General features: G+C 38.7%; 1 protein-coding gene across 1 annotated transcript in view; it reads left to right on the plus strand.

Moving 5' to 3' along the window:
* The first annotated feature begins 295 nt into the window (after positions 1 to 295).
* uvrag (UV radiation resistance associated gene) overlaps positions 296 to 13,889 on the plus strand; it is a 111,928-nt gene continuing 98,334 nt past the window's right edge. Inside the window, exons 1-6 of the mRNA XM_079410415.1 lie at positions 296 to 641; positions 4,745 to 4,862; positions 8,173 to 8,207; positions 12,015 to 12,176; positions 12,534 to 12,608; positions 12,773 to 12,858. Coding sequence (XP_079266541.1) covers positions 534 to 641; positions 4,745 to 4,862; positions 8,173 to 8,207; positions 12,015 to 12,176; positions 12,534 to 12,608; positions 12,773 to 12,858 — 584 coding nt within the window. The 5' untranslated portion in view covers positions 296 to 533. The remainder of the gene's footprint in view (positions 642 to 4,744; positions 4,863 to 8,172; positions 8,208 to 12,014; positions 12,177 to 12,533; positions 12,609 to 12,772; positions 12,859 to 13,889) is intronic.

A 13,889-nucleotide genomic window follows, 5' to 3' on the forward strand; every position in this document is an offset into this window, starting at 1 on the left:
CCATGGCGGTTTTCCAGTTTATTGCACAATATACATTTTATGCTCGTGTCAAAGCAGTGCTCCTGATATCCTGATATTGCGTTTAACGGGAGAACAGCACTCCGCCCGTTGGGAGCACGTTACTCAAACACGGCCCTCACTTCCTCATATTTGCAGGAACACAGAGCGCAGCTTGACTTTCTAATGGCCTCCTCCCGCCCTTTTCCGCATGATTGACAAGCTCTCCACCAATCAGCTCAGAATATCCATTTACGTCACCAAACATCTATTTTAGTGACAGCTTCCTCAGCCAATAGGCATCATGCGAGGGTTTGCCGATCAAGGTCGCGGTAATGGCTTCCTAGGCAAGACTTACTTTGTTTATGCCGCCGAAGGGACTCCAGTAGCAGCGTTTAGTGGGCTCACGTTATATTAGAGATCTGCACGTTTGCGAAGAAAGCTGAGAAACTGACACCTTCGTGAGCGGGAGTTTCTCGCCGATGGGGCTGAGTTGTATGGCTGAATGAGGCGATCGCCTGTGGGACCGTTGAAGGATGAACTCCATCGCCGGTCGGGATCTCGCAGTGTCCGCCGGAGCTGTCAGCAGCAACCCCGGAGCAGCATCCTCCAGAGTCCTGCATGTGGAGCTCACATCGCAACAGGTACACCTGCAGCATCCAGCCGTATGATCCATATGTGCCTGGTTATAGTCGTTAAATGTCTAGCGGATCTGCTTGTGCATGTGTCACATGTCACCGGATGATCATAACATTGGGCCTCCATGTCCACTTAAGCTCTGGTCAGCATTTATGAATGCAGTGGAGTTTGAAATAGAAATATGAGAAGCAATAATTAAGACAATGTTAATAATAAATATACTAGACCGTTTATACAGTGTACGTTAGTGTCTGGCTGTCTTGTCACGGTGGGTCTCCAAACTCCAACACAAATCCAAAATAGACAGACAGCATCCTAATATGTATTATTCATGCTTTAAAGACCTTGGAAATGGCTTGGAAGGTAGTAGTGGTGCTGGCTTATAGAGTGAGCTGTGCTTAACTGCAGCTTTTTGACAGCACTGACATAAATGACTATAAATTATGTCATACTTTAAGATTGGCACACATTGTTTTGGGGGTCTACAAAGAAAGACCTTAGTTATTAATGTTTGGTTCACTTGGTTTCTTGTTAGAGTTTAGTAGTTTACATTTATATGGTTTATCAACCAGAAAACAGTATTGCTATATTTGTGTTTAATTAAAAAATAACATTTATTTCAGGCTAAAATGGCATATTGTGTATTGTTGATGTAATACATGAGAGTAGAGAGTAGCTGTGATTGTGTGTTGTAACAACTGCAGTGTTGCAATACATGCAGCACTCACACATGCCCTGAATCTGAGTATAGATCTGAGTGTAGAGAGAGAATGATTGTCATGTCCTGCAGCGATCGTCTGTTTAATCACATCACTGGTTCCCAGGAAGTGTTTTGAGATCTCCGGTTTTCCTGTTAAGCAGTGTCTGTCGATGACTTGGCAAAGTCAAACATGTTGTGTTATGGCTTTAAACAAAGAGTGGTTTCTTGCAGGTATATCCAAACCGGATTTTTAATATAATAAGTTTTAATTTAAGTTATACGTTTTTTTTTTTACATGCAATTGTTGCCAGTAGTATATTCTAATGCTGCAGTTTATAGCAATGCTTGTAATGCATCTGTATGTTTCAAGGGTTTTATGTAGGGCTGTATGACTAATCAAAATATAATACATTTGCTATATGATTTATTTGCGATGATCAAATGCAACATGCACCAACCACCTTCCCAAACGTGCAATTAAAAGTACTTATAAACCAGCTGTTGTCAACAAAAGAGAAGCTTTAATGGCTCCCTGCATTTTTCCGCTAAAAAAGCTTGATGGTTTAACCTTTGAAAATTAAAAAAATTAAGACACTCATAAATAATTGTATTATATAATATATATAATAATTTATATATTGTTTAACATTAAATGCTCATTTTTATTTTACAGGGAAATATTACAATAATAATTTCTTTTTTAATAATGCAATTTAATAGTAGTATAGTAGTACTAATAATTGCCTGTAATAATTCTAATAATAATTATTTGCAGTAATAATAATTGTTTTATAGTCATATTGATATAATTGGACAAACACGCACTGCCAATCGGCATCTTTTTTTAAAATCACATATTAATTGCAATTTTTTATCAGAAACTTTTTCTTTTATGATAGTCATCTACTGTTCTGTTTTTTTTTTGTTAAAAACGGAAAGCACCGTTATCAAAAACTGGAATATGAAACTAAGTGTGAAGTCTCTGTCACATGATAGTGGCTCATCAGAGCTTGTTGCACCTGTCTGAATTTCATTTTACAGGAAATGGTTGTTATGACACCAATTACTTTGGCACTCACACCAGTCACTTGTGACTCTCTTACTGTTTGAGGCAAAGTCCTAAAGGCCCACTGTTATAGGCTACAGACGACCTCTGTCCCACCCTTGAACGGCGTTCATTTGTTGTGCAGCAGAAGAGCGTTGCTATTCAATGTGATGCAAATTATCTTCAGCATTAAGTCTGGGTTGATTTGGTGTTTTGGTTTCATTAAGCTGTTTGAAACCGCTGTGAAACGGCTAATAAGGCAAAGTTGATCATACACTAGCTTGTTTGTTCCTGTGCTAGTCAAGTAGCCTGTTAACCTACTAAATTGAACCTCTGAACCTTTGCATTTCAGAGTCTGGGACAAATCTGGGATTCTGGATGTTCCTCAGTGTTTTGTTGTCTGAAACAAGACAGAAATGGGGGAAAACTGAACAAAGTGTGGTGTTGTTCCTGTAGCTTCAATAATCCTGTGGGGCATCCCATGACTTAGATTTAGTATTTAATGCCTCACGGGCAGCACTGGAAGTTCTCTGTGGTTGTTAGTGATGAAAGCGGGTCAGGTGAAGACTTTAATGTGCTGAACTCTCTGATTAAATGTTTCATTGAAATGCTGTGGCCCTGTGCCTTAAAGGGATAGTTCAACTAAAAATGAAAATTCTGTCATTAATTACTCACCCTCTTGTTGTTCCAAACCCGTCGGCGTTAACGCCTTTCCTTTACTTTGAATGGAGTGACGTCAGGCGTTGCAGAACTGAATTGTGGGTCCGTCGCTTTGCTTCACCAACGCCAGCGTCAACCAATCAGATCGCCTTATGCAAATCCCATAGCGCAGACGATAGCCAATCCCTTTCATGCAACACCAGAAAAGTAATGTGATTGGCTGTTGTCACTATGACGGTCGCGTCAGCACCAAGCTTCAGACACTCCTCCCTCCGTCAAGCATTGATGCCAACGCCCTGTGTGAACGTAACGTAAGACCTTCGTTCATCTCTGAAACACAAATTAAGATATTTTGATGAAATCCTAGAGCTTTCTGACCCTGCATAGACCGTAACACAACTATCACATTCATGGCCCAGACTGGTAGTAAGAGCATTAATAAAATAGTCCATGTGACATCAGTGGTTCAACCGTAATTTTATGAAGTTACAAGAGTATTTTTTTGTGCTTAAAAGAAAACAAAAATAACGACTCGGTACAATTTCTTCTCTTCCGTGTCAGTCTTCGATATCTTACTTTGTGTTCTGAAGATGAACGAAGGTATTACGGGTTTGGAACGGCATGAGGGTGAGTAATTAATGACAGAAGTTTCAGTTTTGGGTGAACTAACCCTTTAAATCCGGCCATTGTGAATGGTAACTCTGGAGTTCCTCTCCATCTCCATGTTCTGTAGGTTAGGATCAGTTTTAACAGTAAGGAGTGATTTATGCAGAATGCATCCTTGAGTTAGTCTAACCAGTTTTTAATTACTTTTATATGTAAACATGCTGGTTGCGTAATTGAGTGTTTGGGACTTCGTTTTATTTTTTTTCAGTATCCATTATAGCGGCTAGTTTTTAAGACGCTGAGTCAAGTTGAAGTTTCAGAAACACATCTTGAGACCCCTGCATTTGGTTCCATCTAGCTGTTTTATGTAAACGCCACCAAATAATTGTCAATGTCAAATTACATAAGACCTCTGTAAGACCAATTAGTGGACTGCTTATTTATGCAACATCCTTTCTGTGGTCACATCGTAGACCTGTTTTATAAGGTCTTTTTCTTGTTTTTCCTCCTTTTTAACCTACAAAAGCTCTTATTATGGTAAACCTTTCCTTGCCTACCAATTCCTTTTTCCATTGGCTCCTTCAAAGCGGTGGATTTGTGCCCGATGTGCGGCAGTGATGTCATGTTTTGGTCAGGGTGGAGGACTTGGCTTTGTAGTGATGTGACGTGAGACTCACAATGATGTTTTGTGTCTGTGTGTTGGCCTGTTCCTGTTCACTGTCATTTACTTGCGATTAAAAAAGTGTAGAACTGTGAAACATTCAGATTTTATTGCATGCGTGATCCAGTACATGGGAGACTTGATATCAGTGAGTTGAACTCTGAGAAATGTCACAATGATTTCCATTGACCGCTCAAATTGCATTGACGAAAGCCACCGTAAACTAATTGCTTGTGAATTAAAGGTTATACTGGATGTTTTTTCACATAAATAAGAAAACTTTTACTGAATATGCTTGATTGCTTGAAAGTGTTAATGTATAAATTATGAAATAAAGTAATAATGATGTTAAATGGCATTCTTAAAATGCTAATATCGTCTTTGTCCATTGCTCTTGTCTCTCTCACGAACTGTCTTTCTTTCTTTGTCCCGACAGAGGCGTTTACGTCACTTGCGGAGCATAGCAGCCCGTAACATTGTGAACAAGAATGGCTCTCCTCTGCTTGACACTTACTTCACCCTTCACCTCTGCCAGGAAGATCGGATATCACGAGGTGATTGATGCCTGCTACTCTCTGATTGTTCACTTAATTTATTGATTAAACTGCAGTGTGTAATTTCTGTGTCATCAGTGACACCAAGAAAAAACAGAAAGTAACTGACTGTTTTCAAACTGTTTTTCCAAACACTCACCCGGTCTTCCATTGGCCTTTGTAGAGATGGCCACACCCCCAGACTCACGCTATTGGTTGAGCTTTTGTCGGGCTGGTTGAACCGCTCAAATAAACAGTACAATGTTTTGATAGTGCCATGTTTACACTTTACACTAGGGCTGGATGATATATATCGCATGCGATTGTCATGCACATCTCGTCAGTAAAGCCGGTTCCATGATTAGTGGTAAATCTTCATCACCTGCTTTCAAATTGAGCATCATGTAATACACAGAGCCGTACATCACTGACAAGCTACACAATATTGCGTTCTTTATCGAAGGCGATTCATCTGCGATAATGAATGTGATATTACGTAGCTTGTCAGTGATCTACGGCTCTGTGTATTAAATGCCGCTCTATTTGAAAGCAGGTGATGGAGATTTACCGCTAATCACGGAACCAGATTTACTGACGAGATGCGCATGATCATCGCGTTCGATATATCGCCCAGCCCTACTTTACACATGTGGAGACATCAACCTTTGATTTGTGCACTTGGTTATCTTGGTAAATTAAAAATGTCAAATTAGTCAAGTCAAGTCACCTTTATTTATATAGCGCTTTTAACAATACAGATTGTGTCAAAGCACTTAACAGTATCAAATTGGAGGATAGGGTGTCAGTAATGTATAAAAATAAGATTAAACACTCAATTTTCAGTTAAGAGGTTTCATTATTGAATTCAGAGTTGTCATTGTCTAGCTCAGTTTAGTTTAAATAGTATCTGCAAAATCAAATTGACGATAATCACTAGAAGTTAAGTGTCCCCAACTGAGCAAGCCAGAGGCGACAGCAGCAAGGAACCAAAACTCCCTCTGTGACCGAATGGAGAAGAAAAAACCTTGGGAGAAACCAGGCTCAGTTGGGGGGCCAGTTCTCCTCTGGCCAGGATATTATTGTTTATTTATTGTTTACTTATTGTTTTAATTAAAATTTTAAATGTATAAATGTTATATTTCTATTTTATATTGTTGCAATTTTTAACAATAATAGTATTATGTAGTTGGGTGTTTTATTATATATTTAGTTATTTTCTTTTCTTTTTAGTTTTATTGTATTTAAGTCGTGGTCTTCATTGGGGATATGTCCCCGGGGCTCATCCCGGTGTCCAGGCCTCCGCCGACGATCAGGGAGACATCATCTCCCGGCGCCAATCCACCATCTGATCCAGACACGGACTGAGAAACAGAATAAGAAAGAAACAGACAAATATTAGCGTGGATGCCATTCTTCTTACGATGTAACCAGTACATCGTGTCTTATGGGAAGTGTTCCCGGTTCCGGTTGATCTAATTAATGCAGCCTAACAATCCTTTAATGGATTTGAATAATAGAAGCATATTAGTGTGTTATGTGTAAGCCAGGTTAAAGAAATGTGTCTTTAATCTAGATTTAAACTGACAGAGTGTGTCTGCCTCCCGAACAGCATTAGGTAGATTGTTCCAGAGTTTGGGTGCTAAATAGGAAAAGGATCTGCCGCCCGCAGTCGATTTTGATATTCTAGGTATTATCAAACGGCCAGCGATTTGAGAACGCAGCGGACGTGGAGGACTATAATGTGATAGGAGCTCGCTCGGGTACTGAGGAGCTAAGCCATTCAGGGCTTTATAAGTAGTTAACAAGATTTTAAAATCTATACGATGTTTGATAGGGAGCCAGTGCATTGTTCACAGAACCGGGCTAATATGGTCATACTTCCTGGTTCTAGTAAGAATTCTAGCTGCTGGATTTTGAACCAGCTGTAATTTGTTGATCAAGCATGCAGAACAACCACCCAATAAAGCATTACAATAGTTTAACCTTGGTCATAAGCGCATGAATTAGCATTTCTGCATTTGATGTTGAGAGCATAGGTCATATGTTTTTGAGATGGAAAAACGCAGTTTTACAGATGCTAGAAACATGGCTTTCAAATGAAAGATTGTTATCAAACAGCACACCTAGGTTCCTAACTGATGAAGAAGAAATAACCAAGCAGCCGTCAAGTGGTAGATAGTGTTCTAGGTTTTTACATGTGGGGTAAAATTATCACCTCTGTTTTTTAAGAATTTAGCAGTAAGAAGTTACTCGTCATCCAGTTTTTTTATATCGACTATGCATTCCGTTAGTTTCTCAATCTGGTGTGTTTCACCGGGCCGCAAAGAAATATAGAACTGAGTATCATCAGCATAACAGTGAAAGCTAACACCATGTCTCCTGATAATATCTCCCAAGAGTAACATGTAAAGCGTGAAAAGTAACGGCCCTAGTACTGAACCTTGAGGTACTACGTACTGTACTTGTGATCGATATGATACCATACCATTCACTGCTACGAATTGATGGCGGTCAGATAAGTACGATTTGAACCATGCTAAGGCACTTCCACTAATGCCAACAAAGTGTTCTAGTCTATTCAAAAGAATGTTATGGTTGATAGTGTCGAACGCAGCGCTAAGATCCAGTAGTACTAGTAAAGAGATACAACCACGATCAGATGATAGAAGCAGGTCATTTGTAACTCTAATGAGAGCAGTCTCAGTACTATGATACGGTCTAAATCCTGACTGGAATTCCTCACAGATACCATTTTTCTCTAAGAAGGAATATAATTGTGAGGATACTATCTTTTCTAGTATCTTTGACAGAAAAGGGAGATTTGAGATCGGTCTGTAATTAACTAGATCTTTGGGGTCAAGTTGTGGTTTTTTAATGAGAGGCTTAATTACAGCCAATTTGAAGGTTTTGGGGACATATCCTAATAACAATGATGAATTAATAATAGTCAAAAGAAGATCTATGACTTCTGGAAGCAGCATTCATCAGAAATCATTGTAATATGCTGATTTGGTGCTCAAGAAACATTCCTTATTTTTATTTGTGTTGAAAAACAATTGTGCTGCTTAATGTTTTTTTGTGGAAAAACTTTGATGGATATAAAGTATAGAAAAAACAGCATTTATTTGAAACAGAAATGTTTTGTAACATAATAATATGTATTTGCTGTTACTTTTGATCAAATTAATGCATCGTTGCTGAATAGTTGTATTAATTTCCAAACAAACAAAAGTTTACTGACCCTAATAATTTGAACAGTAGTGTATCCTGTAAGTCACATTGAATTTAAAAGCTTTTGAATGACTTCTAACCTTCTCTTTTCCTTTTCCAGATTTTTATAAGAGTGAAGTCATCCGAGACTCATTGGTGAGTGCTTTTGTTTTCATTGGTGTTTGGTCATAGTATATCATAGTTAGTATATCATAGCTTAGCAGCGTGGTGTGGTGTAACGTGTGAGAGCGTTGCGTATCAGTATCGTCTCCTCTGGATTTATGTTTTGCTGTCAGATAAGAAAAGTAAATTTCTTTTAATTTAATCACAAATGTCCTTAAAGGGTTACTCTACCCCAAAATGAAAATTTTGTCATTAATCACTTACCTCCATGTCGTTCCAAACCCGTAAAAGCTTAGTTTGTCTTCGAAACACAATTTAAGATATTTTAGGTGAAAACCGGGAGGCTTGTGACTGTCCCATTGACTGCCAAACAATTAACACTGTCAAGGCCCAGAAAAGTATTAAAGACATCGTCAGAATAGTCCATCTGCCATCAGTGGTTCAACCGTAATTTTACGAAGCTACGAGAATACTTTTTGTATGCAAAGAAGTCTCCTCTGCGTCAGCGTAGCACGATTTTGGAGAGTATCCTCTGGATGCATACAGCGTACGCTGTTCTGTGTCAGCCACACCACACGGATAGGCTGTTTTCGTTCAAATCAAAGCGTAAACAAACGTAGAAAGCGTGTGGTGCGGCTGACACAGAACAGCGTACGCTGTTTGCATCCAGAGGATACTCTCCAAAATCGTGCTACGCTGACGCAGAGGAGACAAATTGTTGAATAAAGTTGTTATTTTTGTTTTCTTTGCTTACAAAATGTATTCTCGTAGCTTCGTAAAATTACGGTTGACCCACTGATGGCAGATGGACTATTTTGGCGCTGTTTTTCATATTTTTCTGGGCCTTGATAGTGTTAATTCTTTGACCGTCAATGGGACAGTCACAAGCCTCCCGCTTCTCATCCAGAATATCTTAAATTGTGTTCCGAAGACGAACAAAGCTCTTACAGGTTTGGAACGACATGGGGGTAAGTGATTAATGACAAAATTTTCATTTTGGGGAGGAGTAACCCTTTAATCTGGGTTAAATCTTTCAGGACTGCTAATAATGATACTTTTTAGCCAATAATAAGAGTTTTAATCATGATAAAAAAAGACTGACCTAGAGCTGACTTGGCAGTGTATGTAAAAAGGCAATACTGTTTCAATGTTCTCCTCAAAACCAAAAGCATCAGGACTTCATCTTTACACATATGGCAGGTTTACCCTCTCACCTACACATAAAAGGCATTGATACAGCTCCATTTACTGATATAAAACAGGTTTGCTAAATGGGCTTTTTGGGGTCACACCAGCAACCTTTCACTTTTTAAACAATCTCTTTATTTTAATACACCAAGTGGGCCTCTGAGGCTCTCAAACGGATGTTTCTACCGTCTTTGGAGACCGGAAAGCGGTTTAATGACCATGTGGTCACTCATGTGTCCAAGCCTGTAATTCTGCTGAAAAACATTGACGCATAGCAACTGCTAAAGTGTGAAGAGAATTACAGCACAATACATAAAAGCATACGATCATCAGTAATGTGATTTATACAAACATGATTAAAGACTCAACTCTGTTATCCAGACTGTAAGGAACATTTTAATAATGATGGTGATGATTTGAAGTATTATAGGCTATGAATGCTGTATTTATTAGTGTGCTTTCAGATGAAATGACACACCCATAAAGACAAGTTTATAGCTGGAGGCCTGTTCTGTTATTCTGGGCGTGCTTTTCTTTCTATTTATGAAGTAGGCAGAGCTCTATTGAATGTAGTTGATTGTTATTACATTTACAAATTAATGTTTATTTAATTAAGTGTAATTTCGTGGCTGGTGGTCTGTAATTTTTTTTATTGCATCTCACTGCTTGTCTTCAAGGTTATTAGAGCAAAAAAAGGAAATGTAAATCGACATTACAGCAGATCATGATTGCAGTAGTTTTGAAATAACCACACACACAGTCTGTTTGGAGACTGACACACTGTATCTTTGACTGTTATACAGTCGTGGTCAGAATTATTGGCACCTTTGGTAAATATGATCAGAGAAGGCTCTGAAAATAAACCTGCATTATTAATCCTTTTGATCTTTTATTTAAAAAAAATCACAAAGCTAACCTTTCATTGAACTAAAACGATTGAAAATGGGGGAAAAATCTCATTATGAAGTAAATGTTTTTCTCAAATACATGTTGGACACAATTGTTGGTACCCCTAGAAATTCTTAGGAGTAAAATATCTCTGAAGTATATTCCCATTCATTTTCACAATTTTGAGCACTCCAGGGTGATTATGAACATGAAATTATCCAGCCATGGCTTCCTGTTTCACAGAAATATAAATAGGAGGGAAAACAAAGTCCAAATTCCCTTAATCACCCATCACAATGAGAAAAACCAAAGAATATATTTCTGATGTGCAGCAAAAGATAAATGAGCTTCACAAATTAGTGAAGTGGCTTTAAGAAAAGAGCTAGAGCAGTGAAAATTCCCATTTCCACCATCAGGGCAATAATTAAGAAGTTCCAATCAACATAAAATGTTATAAATCTTCCTGGAACAGGACATGTGTCTATATCGCCCTAATGCATGGTGAGGAAGAGAGTTAACTGAAGAGAAGAAACACAGTCATGAAGCTGTGACTCTAAAGGATCTGGAATAATTCTGGATGAAGGAATGGTCTCTGATCTCTTGTCAGGTGTCCTCTAACCTGGGGTGGTGATGGCGCAGTGGATAAGACACAAGCCTTTGGTGTGAGAGACCCGGGTTCGAATCCACTGTGAGACACCAATGTGTCCCTGAGCAAGACACTTGTTGACCCCCCTAGTTGCTCCAGAGGCGTGCGACCTCTGACATGTATAGCAATTGTAAGTCGCTTTGGATAAAGGGTCAGCTAAATGAATAAATGTAAAATGTAACCTCATCAGGCATTATAGGAGAACATTTAGAGCTGTTAAACTGGCAAATGGAGGTTTCAAAAAGTATTGAATAAAAGGGTGCCGTTAATTGTGGCCAATGTGTATTAGAGAAAAACATTTATTTCATAATGATATTTCCCCCCATTTTAAATTCTTACTCTCCAATGAAAAGTTAGATTTTTGTGAATATTTTAAATAAAAGATCAAAAGGATTAACAATGCAGATTAATTTTCACAGCCTTGTTTGTTCATATTTACTAAGGGTGCCAATAATGACCACGACCACGACCACGAAGGGTGACAATAATGACCAATAATGACCACGACTGTAAATCGATTCAATGGACTAATTTAAAACTGTGTAACTGATACCGTTTTGTTCAACATAATCAAATACTTGCACCTATTCTTGCACCTCTCTTCCCCCTTTTTTGTTTCTTCATTTCCCTTTCTTATTGGCTCCCTGTCCTTCTGTACCTCTTTCCTCTTTTGTGTAATAATCATGTAATCATCCCTTCATTCCATCCACTCTGGTGGTCATGTTGATGGCTGTTTTGGATTTATTTCTGCTGACCTAGTCACTATGACAGTAGTTTTGTCAGCTGCACATCCTCTTGGAGGAAGACCCTCTTTAGCCTCCAGACTGCCTGACGGCACAGTTTTGCAAATCTGTTTCTGCTGTCAGTCTTTGAAAGCTTGGTTTCATTTCTCTGCATCATTGACTATGATGACAGGCCACGCTCATGCATTATTACTAACAAAATCAATATGTTTCAGTCTAAATTGCTGTTGTCTTTGATCATATATAATATAATGGCTGAATGTGTTTGTTGTTATCAGTTTATTGATGCCCAGTAAGGGAATAGCTGTATCTGAAGTAGCAGGATGAAGTTATTTGACCCTGTGTTCATAATTTAGTTTGTTTGTGTGTTTTCAGAACCCAACATGGCGGAGCTTAGATTTCGCAATGCTTCCGGATCTCTTGGACATGTCTGTGTCGTGTTTTTTTGTGAGAATATGGGGTGGGAGGGAAGAACAGTATCAACTGCTTATTGAGTGGAAGGTCAACCTTGATGGGCTCAGATACACAGGACAACAGGTGATGAGTCAAATATATACATTCACACTCTCATCTCTTGCTTTCCCTTTTTTATCCTCTACCAAGTATAGGTTAGTATCTAGCATGACCATCTAGTTTTTCCCCAAAGTCCTCTAAAGTTTTCTATGGGTGGAAAAAAATGAATGAAGAATTTATATATATAAAAATATAGCACTTATAAATGTTTGCTTTTTTTAATTTGAAGTAAAATTGTTCATAAAAGACTCAAGTTTGAGTCATGTTGTGATCCCACACTATGCTTTCCATGACTAGTGAACACTTTTTGAAATTAAGGTATATTTTGGATGAAATACACATCCAAACAAAACTGTTATTACTTTGTCTATTTTCCTTCAGATTCGCTCCAGAAATCCAAATGAGATCATCTTTGGACTGAACGATGGCTACTATGCAGCTGAGTTTGATCAGAAGGTATTGTTCAATCTTTTGGACTGGGCTCCAAATAAATTCCAGGCCATCTTCAAACCTTGTAATCCATCAGAGCTTGAATTCACTCATATCTCTTGGGGTTTTCATTCTTCATATGGTAAGAAGAGACTCTTTGTGAAGCTCATGGACTGTTTTCCTTTCCACAGGAAAGTTCTGACAGGAAGAAGAACAGTTTGCTTCAGGTGGACCTGAGCTCTGTCAGAAACTCCTACAGTGTTTTCTCTTTACTGAGGTGAGACAGGCTCAATTAAACAGGACTTTCTGGTTTTATTTTACTTTTACATTCACAGTGCTAAGCTCCTTCCAAAATTATGTACTTAAGGGGAAATAATATAATAAAATACTACAAAAGTGTAGCTGTTTGAAGACTAATCATAATAATAAGAATACATAGTAATAATGCATCTGCAGTGTTTTGATTGTATTAACTCAGTGCTGGCTATTGCAAAAAAATAGGAATTTCATTCCTACAGGAAAATGAACATTTGCTCTAACATATGTTCAGCTCCAAAGAAACTCCCTCAGTTGCCTTCCAGAATTTTATTATCCTCCCATCTGAGACCCAGAAGCAGTTCTCATCATCAAAGGCCAGAAACATTCCCTTCCTCATCCACCAGATAGCGCTCTGTGCATTTTTTTTCCCCCAATTTGGACCTGTGCTGCAGGGTGGCGTCTTATTCTTCAGCCAAAGATGACTGATGTTTTTGCAGTCTTGGAAAGCTGTAATCCTTGGATAAAAGACCTGATGGATGAGGAGCACAGGAAATAAAGGAAGAAAAATTTGGCAGACCCTAAAGTTGAATGTTGGCTTAATGTTCTGTTGCAGCACTAGATGGCAGCAGCTCTCTTCTCATCCAAATATGTTTTGAGAAAGAAGGCGCTTTGGAGAGTCTTAAGTAACTATGACACACTTCCCATATTCAGATTTATCTGTGTGAACACACTTCTGCAGTGTTACAACATCAACATTATATATCTAAAGAAACAATCTTTGATCCCACAGATGTTAAGAAGCACACAAGCTGTAAACGCTCCAAGTGTTTAGTTTTCCAGACCGTCATTTATACGCACCTCAACGGCCATGTGCATATTTTCTGGTGAGGAATGTAGGGCAGCCCCTCAGCACTGTGCTGTAGTGCTGTGATGTAGAGCTTGCTGGAGGCAGCTGCTCTCTACGTGTGATGGTGTTTGTGAGTCTCCTGGTAGTCTTGATTAGGAGTCTGTGCAATATCTTGGCTTTGGCCTGAAGTGGGCCCATGTCTT

The sequence above is a fragment of the Barbus barbus genome, assembly GCF_936440315.1.
Source record: "Barbus barbus genome assembly, chromosome: 47".
Classification (NCBI taxonomy): Eukaryota; Metazoa; Chordata; class Actinopteri; order Cypriniformes; family Cyprinidae; genus Barbus; species Barbus barbus.